Source organism: Mercenaria mercenaria, chromosome 4 (genome assembly GCF_021730395.1).
Source record: "Mercenaria mercenaria strain notata chromosome 4, MADL_Memer_1, whole genome shotgun sequence".
Taxonomy (NCBI): Eukaryota; Metazoa; Mollusca; class Bivalvia; order Venerida; family Veneridae; genus Mercenaria; species Mercenaria mercenaria.
The window spans coordinates 83,141,202-83,162,333 of record NC_069364.1 but is presented as its reverse complement, the minus strand read 5'-3'; the positions used below and the strand labels follow the sequence as shown (position 1 = coordinate 83,162,333).

General features: G+C 34.7%; 1 protein-coding gene across 5 annotated transcripts in view; it reads right to left on the bottom strand.

The window, feature by feature from the left end:
* LOC123552317 (neurogenic locus notch homolog protein 1-like) overlaps window positions 1-21,132 on the bottom strand; it is a 73,406-nt gene that overhangs the window by 20,130 nt on the left and 32,144 nt on the right. For all 5 annotated transcript variants that reach the window (XM_053541825.1, XM_053541827.1, XM_053541826.1 and 2 more), the window contains exons 27-39: window positions 15,116-15,295; window positions 14,198-14,374; window positions 13,176-13,352; window positions 11,568-11,744; window positions 10,892-11,068; window positions 10,288-10,458; window positions 9,813-9,983; window positions 8,937-9,086; window positions 5,918-6,091; window positions 3,156-3,329; window positions 2,151-2,324; window positions 1,686-1,795; window positions 842-1,327 (exon numbers count right to left, since the gene is read on the bottom strand). In XM_053541825.1, the coding sequence (XP_053397800.1) occupies window positions 842-1,327; window positions 1,686-1,795; window positions 2,151-2,324; window positions 3,156-3,329; window positions 5,918-6,091; window positions 8,937-9,086; window positions 9,813-9,983; window positions 10,288-10,458; window positions 10,892-11,068; window positions 11,568-11,744; window positions 13,176-13,352; window positions 14,198-14,374; window positions 15,116-15,295 (2,498 nt within the window). The remainder of the gene's footprint in view (window positions 1-841; window positions 1,328-1,685; window positions 1,796-2,150; window positions 2,325-3,155; window positions 3,330-5,917; window positions 6,092-8,936; window positions 9,087-9,812; window positions 9,984-10,287; window positions 10,459-10,891; window positions 11,069-11,567; window positions 11,745-13,175; window positions 13,353-14,197; window positions 14,375-15,115; window positions 15,296-21,132) is intronic.

The following is a 21,132-nucleotide window of genomic DNA, read 5'->3' as shown; positions in this document are numbered from 1 at the left end:
CTTGGGTCTGCTGGGCTAGTATTCCTTTCTTTACAAAATCATTTTCTTTTGATTTCTCTGAGCATGTTTAAAATAGATAAATTGTTTTCCGTTATAAAAATGCTTAGATATCAAATTTGTGCTGATTATTGTATTTTACTGAAATATGTTTTAGGATTATAGAAATTTTGAAAAATGTTAAAAATAGCACCATATCTAGGGGCAAATTTAATTGAAACAAAGCTGGTGACCTAGTATTTTTATTTCATTTTTCAATACATCATAACATGATCTTTTAATACAAAACATTTCATCAAAATCTATAATTGAGAAAAAAATACGAAACTGTAGCGAGCGTCCTTAAATAAATGTAAACTATCTTATTAACATGACAGCGCTATGTTTCTCTCTTTATCGTTTTTTTCCATTTTTTCCATTTAAGGAAAGAAATTAAGAGTGCACGCACTCATTTTTTTACCAATAAAATAAAATGTTTCATGCGTTTAGTTTTTTTTACTTTTATTTGAATAACACCATCAAAATATTTTGGGAAAGTAAACAGAATAAAATATATAAAAAGATCATTTGAACTATAGAACGCAGCCAAGCAATAGAAAATAGCTATATTATTAAAATATTAACAGCTGTCTGATTACCTGTAGAGCTAACTTAAACTAGTTAGAGATTAAGACATAAAGTTAATTCAAGTAACTGCTCTTGTATAACCTGATATTAATGAAAATTTACTGGAAAAACCAAGGAATGTAACCATTCTGATTTTTTTTTGTCTAGCAGTTTTCAATATTGCCAGATTTGATGATATTTGATGTGTTTTGCACTTTGAATTTATAACATAACATACATGATGTGTGGTGTCTTCTCTTAATTCTTTCATCGCCTGTTGCTGGACTGTGCTTGGCGGAGGCTGAGATTTCTCTATCGAAGTAAACTGTACCTCTTCAAAACCTTTAGAGCGATCAGTGTCCATATCATCTCGTGCGGAGTCTTTTTCAACTTTTGGTTCCCTATTCCGTCTGTTTTGCCAGTGTTTTAGAAAGTTTGGTTTTTCAAAGCCAAGGTACGGCTTCTTCTCTACACGTACGTTAGGTCCCTTCCTCGGAGGTGGGTGTGCATCCATTCGTAGAATTTCCCGCTTGGTCTCCGGTGCTACTTTTGCAGGTTTATTTCTTCGCTCTTGTCTTTCCCTTTCTTTCTTTTCTTTATGTTCCTTGCTAGCGTGTAAGAAGGCAGCTGGAGGAACGCCTGCTCCCTCTTCTTCATCTAGTACATCCGGGTACTTGTTGTCACCTTTCTTTGACAGGTCATCAAACTCACGTGCTGGTTTAGGCTAAAATAATTTCGTTCTGATAACATAGATGATTAGTTATTAATACAGTCCTAATATTTATAACCATTTTCGCTTAAAGCAATTCAGGTATCTCTTAAATTGAACTGTTGATTAACAAAGGATGGATTCCGACACCCGACCTTTCCGTATCGTTTGCTTGCGGGTAACTAATGTTTCATCTCGTTTGTTTGCAGCTTACTTATGTTAACATCGTTTCCTTGTAGCTTAATAATGAAATGTGTTCATGGAATTATTTTCAAATGTGTTTACTGGAAAATGTATGCAATTTACTGATTCTTATATACAGGTAATATCTTTTCAAAACAAACTTAACCTAGATAAATAAAAAGAAGCTTACTGGTTTCTGGAAATACCTCATGTAGACACAGAACGCTAGGATAAAAACGTCAACGAGTACCAGGAATACAAACAGGGAACCAAATACCAGAAGAACATCCGGAAATATTGCTGAAATGCAATGAACATAATCCTCGATATTTCGTAAACAGTGAAATAAGAGTTTCACAAGGCCAGATTGTGTGCATGCATTTTGCAAGTTGACAATCTAAAGTACATTATATCAATTTTGTATGCGGTGGTTAATACCGCACCGTCTTGTACAGCTCTGCCTGCTTATACTGATTAAGACGTGATAAGTTTCAATAGTTCAAAATAGATCTTATTTTTTGATCGATCAATAGTGCTGTTCGGTGTTTATACAGTAAGTCTAAGACAACTAATTAGATGTTCGTTCAAAACCACTACTGAAATTTCTACGGCTGTATAATTCTAACATAAAATGTGAAACCATTTAGAAATATACCAAAGACACATTCTGGTTCGACACCATCCCATAATCCTGAGGACTGGCATGTCCTTGTTGATGCTCCTACTACAGCATAGTTGTTCTCGCAAACGTACACAGCTTTTGATCCTTCCCATCTACCAAGTGCTAAATCTACCCAGCCATGTCCTATGTCTAAAAGTACTGGGCACTCTGAAATTAATGGTATTATGGTGGTTTTCATTACTTGTGTGACTACAGTTTTAATAGTTTCAGAGTTTCCTTTATTTCAGTTTTACTATTCATCCATCAAACATGAACAACAATAGCTGCATGTTGGATTAAGTTAAGGAGTTACTTTCAATTTTCTACTTACAAAAAACATCACATTTAAGTGGATATCATAAAACTATTGACGAAATACAAACATACTCTGTTCTAGTCTAGTGCTCTTGTGTCTTAACATTTGATTTATGACAATAGTAGGACAACTTTCAAACACAAATCATAACCACGTCTCATTTGCGGAGTTACAATTTCATATTAAGGAGTAACACCATTACATGCAGGAGTACTTACGTATGTTACAGGTGGGTTCATTCCCGCTCCTATGTAAATCTGCATTGCAATTCCAAGTAAGGAATATTCATTTTTGCATGCATGAAAACTTACGTATGTTACAGGTGGGTTCATTCCCGCTCCACTGTAAATCTGAATTGCAATTTCAAGTAAGGAATATTCATTATTGCATGCATGAAAACTTACGTATGTTACAGATGGGTTCATTCCCGCTCCACTGTAAATCTGAATTGCAATTTCAAGTAAGGAATATTCATTATTGCATGCATGAAAACTTACGTATGTAACAGGTGGGTTCATTCCCGCTCCACTGTAAATCTGAATTGCAATTTCAAGTAAGGAATATTCATTATTGCATGCATGAAAACTTACGTATGTTACAGGTGGGTTTATTCCCGCTCCACTGTAAATCTGAATTGCAATTTCAAGTAAGGAATATTCATTATTGCATGCATGAAAACTTACGTATGTTACAGGTGGGTTCATTCCCGCTCCACTGTGAATCGGAGTTGCACTTTCTCTCTGCAGCACCAACTAAAGCGTAGCCATCATCACAAGTGTATGTTATAGTATCACCAGAGGCTAAGCCATTACTTGTTTGCACTTGTCCATGTTCAGGGGGTTGTGGATCAGGACATCCTGATTTATTACAGTATGTATGAATGCTACTCAAATTCAAGTAAGCATATTAAGCTTTTATGTATTTATATGAATGTATGGTGTTCGTTTTTATTAACAATATATCTATATGTATGTATATCTTTTTTCTTGGGTTGCCCTAAGTGTTTATATGTAGGAATATTTTATATTATTGTGCTGGGTTTTTATTATACTTTCCTAGCCTGTTCAAATCATACAACTACTATAGAGATGGTGGTTACCAAACAAATCTATGGCGAACAACTATGAATTGACCAATAAACTGAAGCGAACATAAAACCTTGGTCAAAAGTTATAACAAAATTAAATAGATCCTTTTCCCAACACATGACCAGGCAGACAAAACATTACCTACATTTGTTTCAAAATGAAATAAAATAATGTTTAAATTCCTTTAAAGAAATTTTACGATATTTAAGTTCTGGCTTTTTAGCTATTTCTTTTTGTTCTTCAAATAATCATTTTGAAAATGTTTCTTATGCTTTACTCATTTTGAAGCATTTCTCTGATTGTTCATGAGTGCTTGGCTGCATAACGTGTAACACAAAAACTACTGTCATCAAATGTAATGAGAATATTTTAAGGTAGTAGATAGGTAATGACTCTCTGCAGCTTCCGTACAATTATGTATATGCAAGCAAATCAACATTCTCTGAACGTAACTGTAGCTTCACAAAATCGCAGCTTTCCATAAAAATAGAAAAATGCTGGAAAAGCATACGGAGAATACGTGATTTGACGATCTAATTTCGTTACAGGTTCACTACCTTAAACAAATTATAAGGTATCCCATTTATTGTTGTAAACAATATAAGCGGGTTACTTCAGACATTCAATCAATTTACAATTTAATCTGTTTACACAGCTTGAAAAAAAGATTTTTGTTTGGGCCTCTCATTTACAATTATATCAACAAATATCACATGCATTGAGCGCATTCATGAGTGGAAAATATTGACGATAAAATGTTGTAGGGATTTGGTGTAAACAATATTCTACTAATCACAATTCATCTACAACATGCACATACGTCAAAACGGCATGCAGGATTGAGTAGAACACTGTAACCTTATTTCAAACTCTCTCCTCTGTTGGGCTTTGTTTACAGCACAAAATCTTTAATAAGTTTCTTCAAGTCAATTTTTGATATGGTTTTGGTAAGCTATGCTTATGAGGGAGATCCTGTCATTATCTTTGTCTCCTTTTTTTTCGTGAGTTTTAGACTCTTGGCAAGTCTAAGATTTTGAATTTATTAAAAGACAAAAGAAAAACTCAGTATAGGCTCTTTCAAAGTGTTGAAAGCAGACTAAACTTGCACTATACTCTGTTGAATTTATGTAGCTGTAGGGAGTTTTGATATAGGCTATTATTTGGTAAATCTCCAATCAATGAAAAACTATCAACACAAGGCTAGTCCATTTTGCTTCAGATGTTTTTTTGGAAGGTCATTTTTTTTAAATATCAAATATTTCTAATCGAGCCGTGCTATGAGAAAACCAACATAATGGCTTTCCGACCAGCATGGATCCAGACCAGCATGCACGTCCGCACAGTCTGGTCAGGATTCATGCTGTTCGCTTTTAAACCCTATTGCAATTTGAGAAACCGTTAGCGAACAGCATGGATCCTGACCAGGCTGCGTGGATGCACAGGCTGGTCTGGATCCATGCTAGTCGCAAAGTCACTATGCTAATTTTCCCCTTGCGCGGCTCAATTTTACATGGAAAGGAGGAAACATGTTATATCTAGTAAATTTGTGCACTAATAACTGAAAACTGTAAAGATGAATTTGAATTTTTAGGAATCAGTCTCTACTATCAAATAAACGTGTTTTGTCATGGTGATGGTGAATTTACTGTCTGACTGGCATTGGACCAAAGAAGCAGGTTTGGTTCCCTGTATGAAAGCTTTACATGCGAAAAAGTGTTGTTTAACTCAATGTTTTGCACGAAAACACTGACAGGCAAAACAATGCACTGAATACTAATTATTGTCATCAAAACTGTACAAAGTCATATCACAACGGTTGCAATTTATCTGAAATTTATAATGAAGCAAACTCTCCTAATTACAAATATTTATGGTGAAACGCATTTTAATGCGAGTCTCAACAATTAATTTATCACCTGTGTAATTTACGGTCAGAAAGGATGCCTTACTGGACATTAGGAATTGTCATGCCTTTCCATAACATAGAATGTTTACTGAAACGTGATGGATAAGTGTCTTTAAGTCACACCAACACATTTAGGTACATAACTTATCATTATTATTAGTTTTTTTCTCTTTAAGACTTTTGAATAATTGCAACAAGTAATTAAACCTAATTGAAAAAGAAAAAAATGAAAACCTATATTATCTTAAGTAGATTTGCCGGAAATCTCGTGTTACCTAAATTTAAAAGTACACGTAAGTGAAGTTGAGTATAATGTTAACAGAAATAATCTATGATTTTTGTAATCTTTAAAATTCCTTTTTAAACTTATACGTTTTCTAATTGTTGAGAAATTCAATATTACTATCCAACAGGATCTGAACCTGTGGCATTGCTAAGAACTCGTAATTACCTTCAGTGCATTGTGGTGCTGTTCCATTCCATTGTCCAGAATCGAGACAAGTTCTCGTGCCCGGACCTGTGAGTGAATACCCTCTGTCGCATGAGTACACTGCTATCTGACCGGCAGAATAGATAGCTGGTAGCTGAATTTCCCCATTAGTTGGTGATGTTAAACCACCACAATCTAAGAATTGAAAATGCAGTATGTATTATAACGATGCAGGTATTTATTTGTCCTGCACCTTTAGGGATTCTCAATATATGTGCATTTCAATTTTGCAAAACAAGTCCGTTCACCTTATTTTGCCCATAATAAATAACAGAAATGCCTCAGTCAATTCAAGCTGCTTGAAACGTTTAATAACGAGTTTTGAAGAATGATTTTATATACAAAATCGCATTAGCTACAACTAAGATTTTATATTTAAAACTTTTTATTTTTATACTTTGTAGGTTTCTTCGGTGAAATAGCTGAATTAGAATGTGGCTTTACTTGAGTATCCGTCAAAGAACTGTACTTACGAGCATAAAGTGAGATAACCCACCAAAGAAATGTTAAGGAGAAAACCCACTTTCATATTTTTAAATCAACGGGCACAATAATCTTATATTACTGCATACGCAAGACAGGGTCTTCCCAAACTCGAGGGACAGCATGAATGAAAAACCGAGCGCTAGCGAGGTTTCTTAACCACGCTGTCTCGATGGTAGGGATATCCCCTGCCTTACTCAGGCATAAATGTTAGATATTATATTTCTCTCCAACTATTAATATCATTACAATACTTAATAACGTATTAATTGTACTTATTTGTTCTTCTACGGATTGACTATTAATATCTGGAGCGAGAGTGTCAATTATCAAGGGGTTATTACATTAAACAAATGTATAGATTATCTATTTTAATTGTACCAAAGAAAAGACTCAAATAGGGTTTAACAATGGAATGTCTCTAGCTCTAGCTGAAGACCAAATTATTCTTGTTGTGCAGAAGTTGTTAATGTGGAGCGGTTAATTTTCTAAGAATATCGGGTAAAGGGAAAGAACAGAAGGATCTTATATGCTTGCCTGTGTACGACGGATTTTCCCTACCTGAGGGACAGCGTAAAATGAATATCAAGAGGACAATGATGGTCCTGAATCGCTCACCTGTCCCAACATGACCCAGTTTTGAACTGAGTATGACGTGTTTTTTTTTCTATTATTTGACATAGTGACCTAGTTTCTGAGCTCATGTGACCCAGTTTTGAACCTGACCTAGATATCATAAAGATGAACATTCAGACCAACCTTCATACAGATCCCATGAAAAATATGGCCTCGAGAGAGGTCACATGTTTTATTCATTATTTGACCTACTGACCTAGTTATTGCTGGCACGTGACCCAGTTTCAAACTTGACCTAGATATCATCAAGGTGAACATTCTGACCAATTTTCATGAAGATCCATTCAAAAGTATGGCCTCTAGACAGGTCACAAGGTTTTTCTATTTTTAGACCTAATGACCTAGTTTTTGACCGCAGCTGACCCAGTTTCAAACTTAACCTAGATATCAACAAGATGAACACTCAGACCAACTTTCATACAGATCCCATGAAAAATATGGCCTCTAGAGAGGTCACAAGGTTTTTCTATTATTTGACCTACTGACCTAGTTTTTAAAGGCACATAACCCAGTTTCAAACTTGACCTAGATATCATCAAGGTGAACATTCAGACCAGTTTTCATGAAGATCTTGTGAAAAATTTGGCCTCTAGAGAGGTCACAAGGTTTTCCTATTTTTAGACCTACTGACCTAGTTTTTAACCACAGTTGACCCAGTTTCGGATTTGGCCTAGTTATTATCAAGATGAACATTCAGACAAATCTTCATACAGATCCCATGAAAAATATGGCCTCTAGAGAGGTCACAAAGTTTTTCTATTATTTCACCTACTGACCTAGTTATAAATGGCACGTAACCCAGTTTCAAACCTGACCTAGATATCATCAAGGTAAACATTCTGACCAATTTTCATGGAGATCTTATGAAAAATATGGCCTCTAGAGAGGTCACAAGGTTTTTCTATTTTTAGACCTAATGACCTAGTTTTTAACCGCAGCTAACCCAGTTTCAAACTTGACCTAGATATTATCAAGATAAACATTCAGACCAACTTTCATACAGATCCCATGAAAACTATGGCCTCTAGATAGGTCACAAGGTTTTTCTATTATTTGACCTACTGACCTAGTTTTTGATGGCATGTGACCCAGTTTCAAACCTGACCTAGATATCATCAAGGTAAACATTCTGACCAATTTTCATGAAGATCTTATGAAAAATATGGCCTCTAGAGAGGTCACAAGGTTTTTCTATTTTTAGACCTACTGACCTAGTTTTTGATCGCACTTAACCCAGTTTCAAACGTGACCTAGATATCATTAAGATAAACATTGTAACCAACTTTCATAAAGATCCCATAAAAAATGTGACCTCTAGAGAGGTCACAAGCAAAAGTTTATGCACGGACGCACGGACGGATGACGGACGCTGCGCGATCACAAAAGCTCACACAGTCATTTTGTGACATGTGAGCTAAAAAACCGAGCGTTAACGAGGCTTTTTGTCCAAGCTGTCCCGAGGGTTAGGAATAAGCTATCTTACACAGGCAGATATGTTAGATCATTTTTTTCTTGCCAATCACGTTCAAAATAGATCGTGATAACAAATACATTTGGTTATTTCCTGACATTATTTTTATAGTTTTTGACGTCATAATAGTGCAGGTACTATGGGACGTCACATAAGTGCATGCTAGTTTAGTCAAGGTTTTTTCTCTAGAGAAAGACAGAAATATCATTCCTGGCGCGTGGTCGGACAAATATATGTAGCAAAGAAAGGATGGAATAAAATTTATCTACACCAAAAACAGCTCGGACAAATGTATACATTTCCCGCTTGATAGGCAAGAAAAAATCGTCTTTTTAGAGAAGTATTCGCTTTATAGAGTTGATATTGCCAGGAGTGTCATTGCAATATTACCAGCAAGGCACGTATCTATTGATGAGTCATAGTGTTGTCCAGTTAAATCACAAAGACATCTATCTGCCCCTGCACCGTCGTCTCGACAGGAAGAACTTGTTGTCAAACATTGCGCAGTCACTGCACATTCCCCGTTATAATCAACCAGAACTGAAAAGAATCTCAGATAAATAATACTTATATCAATTACGAACTTTTTTGGATATGGATTTAAACTTGCTTAATGCGCAACTGCTATAGATGGCGTAAGACTGAACATATCGAAAACGCTCACATATGAAAATAACAAATAAAGCCGAATTTCACTCCATGGTACAACAGTTCATGTCAAGCATCATGGTATAAAGATACTATTCATTTAGCTTAGTGATGGAAATAAAAGAGCTGCTGCTAATATTGATATTAAAATGGTGTAAAACTCTATAAATCTAATTGAAGTTGGAACAAAAATAGTTTTATTTAGTTCAGATAAACGATCCTACATTATTTTGGCTTTATAATCGTCAATACACCGAGCCATATTTACTCGGTAATCTCATGTATTACGACTGAACAAGGAATTATAAAAAAATAATTGTTCATCTGTTTGAAATAAAACTATAAACAAGTTCGTTTTCCTTTATTTTTGTTTTTATGTCACGCCGATACAATTATTGCTCATATGGCGACTCTCTAGCTTTTAATGGTTGAGGAAGACACCCAGTTGTTACCCATTTGTGCAACATCTGCGGACACCTGATTAGAAAAACCGACCTTTCGTGAGCCAGCTGGATGGCTTCCTCACAAGAAGAATACAACGCCCCAATGTAGCTTCGAACAGACATTGGTGAGGGGCCTTCTTCAAAAAAATGAAAGAAAGAATAAACATAAGTATACTTATAAAACAGAACGGCTCATTGGTCCACGACCCCGTGTCTTGACATTCAATACTGGTGTCTCCACTAATGTAGTAACCAGCATCACAGGTATATGTAGCTGTAGCTGAAACCAGGGTTCCACCAGGGTACAATACGGCACCATTTGCTACGGCCGGTGGTGTCCCGCAATCTGAATATTACACATTGTTACCTTGATATAGTAGTATGTGTGTTTTAGTTATATTTAAATTTCTATTGTCAAATACTACACGCGTCAGTTATATATTAGTATGGCTAGTGCACAGACATAATATACTATACAAACAAAAACCTATTCATAATTTTATATAACTGCAAATCAAAACTGAAAAGTAAGCAGATTTTAACTTGTATCAAATCAAAACATCAGTATCACAGTATTGCACACAAACGCTTTCTGATAAGTCAAAGCTTAAATGATTAAATTTAAGAGAATACTGCATCAGATATTAAACCTAGTCTACATTCTGGGACAGTTCCCCAGAAACCAGAAGCTTCACATGTGACGTTTGGATTTCCGACGAGTCCATAGCCAGAGTTACACTCGTAAATGGCGATATCGCCAACTTGACTTCCAGATGGTGTCCTAGCAACTGCATTTGGCACTGATGTTGTAGCATCACAATCTGAAGAATTGGTTAATTATTGCAAAACACTTAAAATTCGACCGCAAGTAAGTTGTCCGCAAAACTGTTTCATGTTGCGGATGGCAGAACTTTCCACATAGCTAGTCATTCATTAGATCACTTTATATTATTCCAAGCATCTAGGTGTATTTGCAAGGGATTGTTATCACCGTTACGTTTATGATCAAATTTATCTTGTACAGTTTTCATTGAATTACGACAGTTCCTGACAGAGATGCAATGTAACAACTAAACTCGAAGGTGAAATTAGAAAAAATACGAAGTATATTTACTAGAAGTTATATGCTTTGTTTCAAATGTTCGTCTTGCAGATTTCTCACATGGAATGAATAGATAGATCTTCTAACAACAAAAATATCTTAATAGACCTATAATCATATAGAAGAAAAACTCGTAACCTGGTAAAACGTACCTAGAATTGTACACACGGGTTGTGAATCACTCCATTCACCAGTTGCCAGACAAACTCTAGATGCTACCCCAGTCACCTCGTACCCGTTGTTACAAGAGTAATATACAGTAGAACCATAGATGGTTCCATCCGAGTAAGAGATTCCACCATTAACAATATCAGCAACGGGGCCACAGTCTGTTTATTTGAAAAAAAAAATCATTTCAAGTTTATTACATATTGTTAAACCTTGTAGACTTTAAAATGCAAAACCATTTTTTTGTGTGTAAAGTCAGTAATTATTTTTAAAAGTCGGTCTAAATCCATACACCTTAAGAGAGGAAATTAAGCAATTTGGCTAAAAACAAATACAGGAAATGTTTATTAGTAACGCTTTAAATTCGATGGAACTTTATTTCGCAAAGGTACACTGATTTGACCTACTCTATTTATTGGCTGAATTCGCGGCATTGTGAAAATAAAACTGGACTACTGTACATACTGAATCGATCTTGTCAAATGTTCGCTAAATATTTGAAAGTAATTCATGAATATAAAAGAAAATTTATTTCTCGCGAATAATTAGTGTTTGACTAGCATTTGATATACTTTCCACTTCTTTTGCATGTATTTCTATTTGCACCATTTACATTCTAGTTGCGGGTAAAAATATTGTCCAGGGTCATAAAACAAATACCTAGGATTACACAAGTTGGGTCAGTTGCGCTCCATGTACCGTCAGCTTGACATGTTCTTGTAGATACACCATTTACTTGGTATCCCGAGTTGCAGGAATATTCTGCTGTTTGGCCGTAGGTTGTACCAAACACAGTCAATACTTGGCCATTGGCTGGGTCGGTCAATGTACCACAGTCTAAAACAAAAAGATGTAAGTCAATAGTCAGAAATATTTTAGATTCTCATATATATAAGAGCAATAACTTTGTAATTTTCAGTGTTATACTATTTTAACTATGGAATATTTAATGTTAGAAATATAGGATAAACAATGAACAAATCGGGGACGATTTTTATGCAGTATTTTTGTGCGCTAGCGTTAAACAAAACTACACCATTGTTATGTGTTATATCAAATTATTGATCTATATAGTCTTGACTGCTGAAAAATCAATTGACTTATATTATTATGCAAAAAGAAATGACATGAAGAGAAAAACTATATTTGCTGAATACAAAATTTATTAAATACAAACTTACACATAAAGATACCGTCATGATTAGTAAAAACATTTTTAAGGAACTCTCTGGAATCATGATATTATTTAATTAACTAGTCCCATATAATTTTAAACATGCACTATAGAGCATAGTGGCAAAAATAAGAGCTATATATATATATATATATATATTAACTTTTGCAGTTAAACATGTCAAAGCATAAAGTAAGCACCTTTTGGACACATTCTATGTAGAAAATAGAAATAAAAACATTAACGGACTGGTACCAACAAATGCAAAGTATGAACAGAGAATGTTCTGGCAGGTTCACGAGGAGCACCAGACAGAATAAAATACCGCTGTTGAAAATGTTAAATATCATTTACGTACAACAAATCTACTTAAGAAAAAGTAAAAATTGCCGCATTTGTCATTAATGTCAACCAAATTAGCAATTGTATTTTTTTACATTGAACAAGTTCAAATATGAATTAATTCAAGTGCACAGATAAACATAGCAAACACACAAACAGTTTCTAATATATCAAATATTTATTAGATAATTGAAATGTATCGCGTGTTACCATATATATATAACATATATTAGATAACTGTGGGGAAAAGCTAAACAAAGAAAACAAGTTAACTGAAGTTTAAATATCGTTTACCTTTTCACAGCTAAGCTATAAATAGAAGCATTTTTGTTTTCATAAGTCCTTATAGTATTTCTATATACAAAACGCCTACAAGCTTGTAACTCAACAATACATGTATCATTCTACATAAAACACACGTAACGTACACATTCCTTTTACACCAACAATAAAATTAGGCATGACAGTTAAAAGAACTTTTAGTTTTTTTTGTGATTTTAAAGTGAATCCTTCTCTATCTGAAGATACAACAAACGCTAGTAAATACCTCAACACTACATAGAACTTCATGTGACATCATTTAAGACTTATCCTATTTTACCAAAAAAGTTCCTTTTAATGTCGACAATTACTTTACACGATAACATTAAACACTCAGCATGATACAAACAACATGGAACAAACAAAATGACACAATCGTATATACACAGATTCAAAGATCGCGATAGAAACATTCATGAAGTGTGGTGTACCCTTTATAATACATGTGGGACTGGAATTATCCCAGACTCCAGTATTAGTACAATATCTCTCTGTGTCCCCAGTCAGTGTGTACCCAGCATCGCACGTGAATACAGCTGTTGCTTCAAATAGGGTACCAGCAGTCAAATCCACTGAACCATCTGTCGGCGCTTTCAAGGTCCCACAATCTAAGACAATAATGTATTGAACAATCAATTAAACAGAGTTACCACTCCCTACCCCTCCCGTCTTTATTCGTTTGTCTCAACAAGTAGAAAGTCGTATTTCAAAGTGAGCAACATGTTAATTTTTTTATCTAATTTTTTCGTTCGTTCGTCTTTCACAATTACTTGCTGGAAATATATCCAATAATTAAAGGTACTTTTATTTTGATCAACATGAGTCATCTTACTTCGAATATAATTTTATGTTTTAGTTTATTGGAAAATAGATGTAAAACATATTTCATCAGGTAAAAGGGAAGTTATTACATATACCAATAAAAACGGAAAGATAGCTTGGAAGCCTGTCTCTTTGAACCTTTAGTTCATGGTCCTAGTCTTGCACATGATATATCTATACATGTTCACTGGACAAAAAAATATGAGCTAATACTTTTTACCGTTAAAAGTGACCTTAACCTTTCAGGAAGGTACCCGGATCGAGAAATGGACCAGTCTCGGAGTGTGGTGGTCAGTCAGGGTAGCTGACGAAAGGACGGGTGCAACCCATAGCTATGTCCTCATTATAACGAAAACGGCGGAGTTGAAAAATAGCTATCTTTTATTATAATCATTTTTTCTTTTAACGAACATGAAGGAAAGTAAAAAACCTATACAATTCATCCAATAACTATATGCCCTTCCCGCAAAGAAGGTTAAATAAAATAACCTGAATTGCAGTTAGTAAATAAAAGAAACATTTATATCAATATTGCACAGTTTACAATAAAACATTTTAGATATTCCTTGGCCTCGGTGTATTTATTAACGTTATAATTTTCGACATCACATTCGGCACCTGATCCCCTTACCTAATCTATCACATGTAGGGGCAGCAGTACTCCAAGTCCCGTCTGGCTGACAGTTTCTTTGAAGTACTCCATTCAGTTCGAATCCTGCGTCACACGAATAAGTGGCTGTCTGTCCGTATGTTGTACCAGCTTGAATGTCGACATTGCCATTATCAGGGTTATTAAGTATCCCGCAATCTGTAATATCGTGAAATGTAATATGCAAAGTGTGTGTCTAAATGAATTCATATGAGTTCAAGTGGCGAAGCGAATTTGACAGATAAAAGGAAGTTATGGTATATTCAAATACTGTCACACAGCAACATTCGAATTTTCCTACAGATATTTCTATTTGGACTGACATTGAGATATTCAAAAGTATCTTCACATGTATTTCTTATTGTTCATACGTTAATCTCAGTTAATTTTAAGACATTTACTATTAAAAACACATTGACAAGCGTTCTGACAGAAAGTTAAATGTCTTTTTTTTATTTCAAACAGTCATTTAAATTTTAACGTTGGTATCTACCATTCGTCTTTAAACACTAACATATAACAATGTTGAATGACAAACATGCATCATTATCCAAACATAGAATTAATTCTGCTTTACAGACATACGTTTTTATAGTTTCAACAGACAGAGTCCCAGACACTTATCTGATGTTGTCAACATTCACACACATACGTTTATCATTGTCTTGACAATTTAAGATGAACCAAACATTGAACATACATTTGACATTATCATATGCATCTGCGATAAAGGACGCTTGCCTCAAAATTGTCAGACATATTTCTTACAATAAAACTGACAGACATTTTCCAATCACATAACAACCGCATATCTATATTTGTCTTAAAACACAAGCAATTCTACAGTTTTGCTTTGAACTAGCAACTGTAATTGTATTTACAAAACCCCAAGACATTTACCATTGATCTGACAATATGGATCGCTGGTGCCGCTCCAAGAACCTGATGCCTGACAGATCCTTGACGAGACCCCCATCAAAGTGTAACCAGTATCACATGAGAAGCCTGCTTCTGCTAGATATGTTGTGCCGTCCGCGTGATCAACTGCACCATTGGTAGGATCGGAGAGAAAACCACAGTCTAAAACATGCATTCATTATCTGTATAACTTGACTTTTTAGACTTTTTGCATCTTTTATAAGGAATATACTAATTACAGCTATCACAAAATGGGATTAAAACTCAACCAAAAGCATTGTTTGAAAAACTTGTAATCTTAATAAATACTGCCCACTATATCTTTTTAAATACTATCCGTTAAACCTTTATTCAAGGAAGAGTTATGGTTCATGTGGTTTTTGGTTTATTGCATCTTATAAATCACACACTATGAATAAGTTATAACAGAAAGTTCTTTTTATAAAAACAACAAAACTAATGCAATAAATATTCATGACAAGGTTATGGTTCTTCTGATCTTCGTTTGAGTTCATTGTGACTGTCATTGTGTAAGGTCAAATCAAATTCCCTTTAGTGGAAGTTATTACATCAAACTTATTGACAAGAATACAACAAGAGGACCATGATGGTCCTGAATCGCTCACCTGTCCCCACTTGACCCAGTTTTGAAATGGGTATGACGTCGTTTTTTCTATTATTTGACATAGTGACCTAGTTTTGAACTTGACCTAGATATCATCAAGATAAAAATTCTGACCAATTTTCATGAAGATCCATTGAAAAATATGGCCTCTAGAGAGGTCACAAGGTTTTTCTATTATTTGACCTAATGACCTACTTTTTAACGCACGTGACTCAGTTTTGAACTTGACCTAGATATCATCAAGGTGATCATTCTCACCAATTTTCATGAAGATCTCATGAAAAATATGGCCTCTAGAGAGGTCACAAGGTTCTTCTATTTTTATACCTACTGACCTAGTTTTTGACCGCACGTAATCCAGTTTCGTATTTTACCTAGATATCATCAATGTGAATATTCAGACCAATTTTCATAAAGATCCATTGAAAAAATGGCCTCTAGAGAGGTCAAAATGTTTTTCTATTTTTAGACCTACTGACCTACTTTTGGACCGCAGTTGACCCAGTTTCAAACTTGACCTAGATATCAGCAAGATAAATATTCAGACCAACTTTCATACAGATCCCATGAAAAATATGGCCTCTAGAGTGGTCACAATGTATTTTATTATTTGACCTACTGACCTAGTTTTTGACGGCACGTAACCCAGTTTCAAACTTAACCTAGATATTGCCAAGATGAACATTCTGACCAATTTTCATGAAGATCCATTGAAAAGTATGGCCTCTAGAGAGGTCACAAGGTTTTTCTATTTTTAGACCTACTGACCTAGTTTTGGACCGCACGTAACCCAGTTTCAAACTTGATCTAGATATCATCAAGATAAACATTCTGACCAACTTTCATAAAGATCCCATGAAAAATGTGACCTCTAGAGTGGTCACAAGCAAAAGTTTACGGACGCACGGACGGACTGACTACGGACGACGGACGACGGACGCCGCGCGATCACAAAAGCTCACCTTGTCACTTTGTGACTGGTTAGCTAAAAAATAATTTCTAATTATCAGGGAAGACTGGTGGTTACTGTCTTTCATTCTCTCTTAACCGTATAAATCATTATTAATACCAAGTTAAATCAAAATCTCTTCAGTTGAAATAGTATCATTCTTTTTAATGATAAAAGTGTGAAGATTAAGAAGACAATTTCATATGTAAAGTCGTCGCCTGATTCTTATAGTGCTCTATCTCCATTTTTTGAAAAAATGAGATTTTTACATCATTTTGTTTGTCTCGCCGAGCTCTATCGTTCTGGAGCAAGAAAACGTAACTTTTGACGTCATAGAGAAAGATCCTGCGTAATACTTTGCTCCATGTCCTCTGTTTGAATGTAACAGTAACGATTAAAGTACTCTATCTCCAGGACTTAAAGCACTGCAGTGTTTAAAATTATTCTGACCAATCATACACATAAACTAACATCATGTGATCATCATTAGACTTTGTAAAGGAGTGCTGTATCTCCATTTAACTTAATCCAGAATAGCTCTAACTCCATTTTAACCAACAGAATGCACAGTTACATGCATGTGATCACAACAAAATGTGGCGGATAGGCATAGTTGTAGCATGTTTGAAATATACTTAGAATGCCTATCTACACGACCTGCATAGGTGAGATTGCTTATACAGGTTATTCTATCATTTTATTACTTATACAAACACGTAGCATTGTCAATTAAGCTATAGGCAAGAAAATACATGCAAGATTTGCAACAGACCTGTATTGATGTGTACTTCGGATAGAAACTATTTTCGTCATTCTGAAGCTGTATCTTAAGAAATACCACTGAATATAACAACGGTATTTGCAAACATGTTTCCGAGAAGCAAATTTATGATAGTAAGTTATTGTCTATTAAGAGCAGTAGAAATAAAACTAAAAACAGAACATATTTTACTTTACAAAGTTACAGTAAGGTGCCAATTAATTTTCTTGTTGATCACTTTTTTTAGCTATGCAAATTTTGCTGAATGCAGTATTCGTTAAACAACAAGAACTGGCAGTACAATATCCTTACTTCCAGACGCAAAAATACTATCGTTAAACTTGCAACCCTTGACAACAGAGAATTGAAAATTAAATACTTAAAAAACAAGGACAAATATCAAACAAGGAATGCAATGCTGAAATTCAAGTCACTAATTGAAAGTACGTACATGAAGAAAACTGTGAGGAATATAAATAACGATTGTGTTTGTGAGAGAGAATAGATATATATGTTTCTTAGAATTTTAAGTAGTCAATACTTATTACAAATGGTTGGTGTGAATCAAAATCAATGCCACAAAACTATTAAAGTATCACATGATGTAACTGTACCGAATATGAAACATGTGTGCTGTGACTGCAAATGTTTAGTTGCAAAATAAATGCTATGAATTCTTGTTATGATACTCAGTATTAAGTTAAAATGTATGCCGCCAGATTTGAGAACGACATGCAGAAACTAAATGGAATATATACAATAAGATTAGTATGAAAGGTATGACCGGTACTTATTATTTGCTATGTAATATCTTTGAGCCTTAATTTAATTGTCAGAATTATGTGAAAAGTTAACAAGAGGCCTAAATGGGCCTAAGTCCTTCAACTGAAGAAAGCCTTAACCATCTGACTTTGTTTCTAACTAGGTTTGGTGAAAATCCTTTAACCTGTTCATTATTTTTATTATCATTTTGCTGTCACGCACCAAAGAAAACATCTCAAGTTATTTCTTTTTCAACTCTAGTGGCCCCTAAAAGGGCCAAATTGCTCTATTTGAATAGATTTGATATAAGACATAACATGTCCTTATAATAATGCTCCGGACAAGGTTTTATGAAGACCCATTCAGCAGTTAGAGAGGAATTTAGTAAAAGGTGCCTCTATTTTGCAATTCTAGCAGCCCGTAAAAGAGGCCACACTAATTGAATAAATTAGTTAAAGGACCTAATAAAACTTTGATGAAGATCTATCAAGCGGTTGAGAAGTAGTCATTTAAAGGCATTTGTAGCTTTAGGTCTAATGGCCCCTTAGAGGGCCATGCGCTCCCCCACCCCAACCCACAATTAAAAAAATAGAGGGGGCAATATAATGATGCTACAGACCGAGAATGATGACAGTCAGTCAATTGAGTGGTTCATTAGAAGTAGTCATTAAAGGTATTTTTTTCATTTTAGCCCTAGATTGAGCAAACAGTCTCCGTTTGAATAAAATTGAGAGAGAGCCCTCTAATGATGCCACCGGCCATCTCTGATGTAGATCCGTCCAGCGATTCATGACCAGAAAGTATTTCTATTTGTAGCTCTAGTTGCCCCTAAGAGGGACAAAGTGCCCTTAATCAAACAAATTTGAGAAAGGACCTTATACTGGTCTCTAGACCAAGTTTGGTGAATATCCATCAAATGGTTCATAAGTAGTCGTTTAAAGGTATTTCTATTTTGAACTCTAACAGCCCCTGGAAGGGACCAAGTGCCCCTAACAGAACAATTTTGGTGAAGATTCTTATAATGATGCTACAAATCAAGTTTGAAGAAGATCCATTGAGTGGTTCATGAGATAAAATCATTTAAGGGAATTTCTAATTTTAGCTCCGGTAACCCCTCAAAGGGGCCAATCGTCCCCATCTGAACCAGTTTGGGAGAGGATGTTATAATGATGCTACAGACTATGTTTGATAAAGATCCATCAAGCGGTTCATGAGAAGTTCCTTAAATGTTTTTCCTATTTTGTTTTGCTCTAGCTGGCAGTAGCTGCCCTCAAAGGGGCCAAGATTAACCATTTGATCAAACTTGATTGAGATCTATCACAAAATTCTATTGACCAAGTTTTGGTATAAATGTAATCAGTAGTTTCAGAGGAAAAATTTTTTAAGTACAATGTTGACGCAGGAAGACGGACGATGGACGCCGTAAAATCCACCTATACTAATAGCTAAAAGAGACATGAATATAACATTGATTGTGTTGTGTAAAAGAGAACTGGCATGACTGACAAGTACAGTTACATGCAAAAATTGAACATAATATAAAAACTGTCGTTTTGTGAAAGAATACAGTTATTACTGAGAATATTTAGTTGCAAAGACAATGTTATTAGGTATTGTTATAATGCTTAGTATTATGTCAAACTTAATGCCAACTGATAACAAAACACGGAAAATCTTACTCAGCGTAATGAAAAGCTAGTTGTATTTGGCAAATAGAGTAGTTACGACTAAAAAAGATTTTAGATCTTTGTACATTGCTGACAATAATTATTGCGATTACTGAGTAATTAAACTTCAAAATCTTTTTGTTGTTGTTTAACACAATACTACGATATGGTTTACGAATACCCATCTGTAAATTAGTAGGACCAATATGCCTAGTTTAATAGCCAAATATGTCTATAGCGTAGCAGTTCATTTAACCCTGAACAATACGGACAGCATGGTAAAACCATTGGCAAATCAGTCCAAATCTTGTGACCTTGAACACCTGCCCCTCACCACTTTCATGTGAGGAAGCCATCCAGTTGACAGGAAGAAAGTCATATACCCAGGTATCCGCGCGTGCCAAAAATAATGCACCTAGAGTCCTCCTCCTCCTCAAAGAAAATCTTGAAAGTTGCAATATGGCCTATAATATTGTGTCAGTTTGATGATACTATAACCAAATCCAATCCTCCCCTTTAATTTCAAAATGAGTTCAATGACTGTCATTACTGTTTAAGAGCTCTCGCACTATTTTCAATATACAATTGTAATAAATATTATCTTGCTCTATGTCCAATTTTATAAATTCACAGTGCTCTATCTCCCGATAGAGCAATACACCTTTAACATTTTTTTCTATTTTTGTCAAATTTGCTCTATCTCAAAAGTGAAAAATGTATAAATGCAGAAGAGTAAAAACGAAATGTATTTAAAAGCATTTACAGTCTGAAAGAACTAAGCGCAAGGAACAAGTAGATATATTTATCATCATTTTCGCCCAGAAATAAAGAAACTAGACGAGAGTTAAACTTTGGAAGCGATTTTCGCCACGTTTAAAAATTGGTAGATAGAGCATCGTTCCACTCACGCGACGAAGTCACTTAGGGTAATGAAAGTTTTTATGTTCACTTACCTTATACTGTTTAAAGTCGCATAAATTTCCTTTCAATATAAAGTTATTCCTTAAAATTTGAAAATGGGAAAAAGTACCAGAGAGATAACTTTGTCATTATTCAGGGCAGAGTTATGGCTATAGTCACTTCAATTCCTCTTAAAGACATCTATCATATCATGTTACATGTATAAAAACAATTAAAATCATTACCCTCTATTTTGCAGTTCAAAGCAATAAACGTGGATCAATTTGTCAAAATAAAGGCGAGTGTTATGGAACTTGATATATAAATTAATATGAT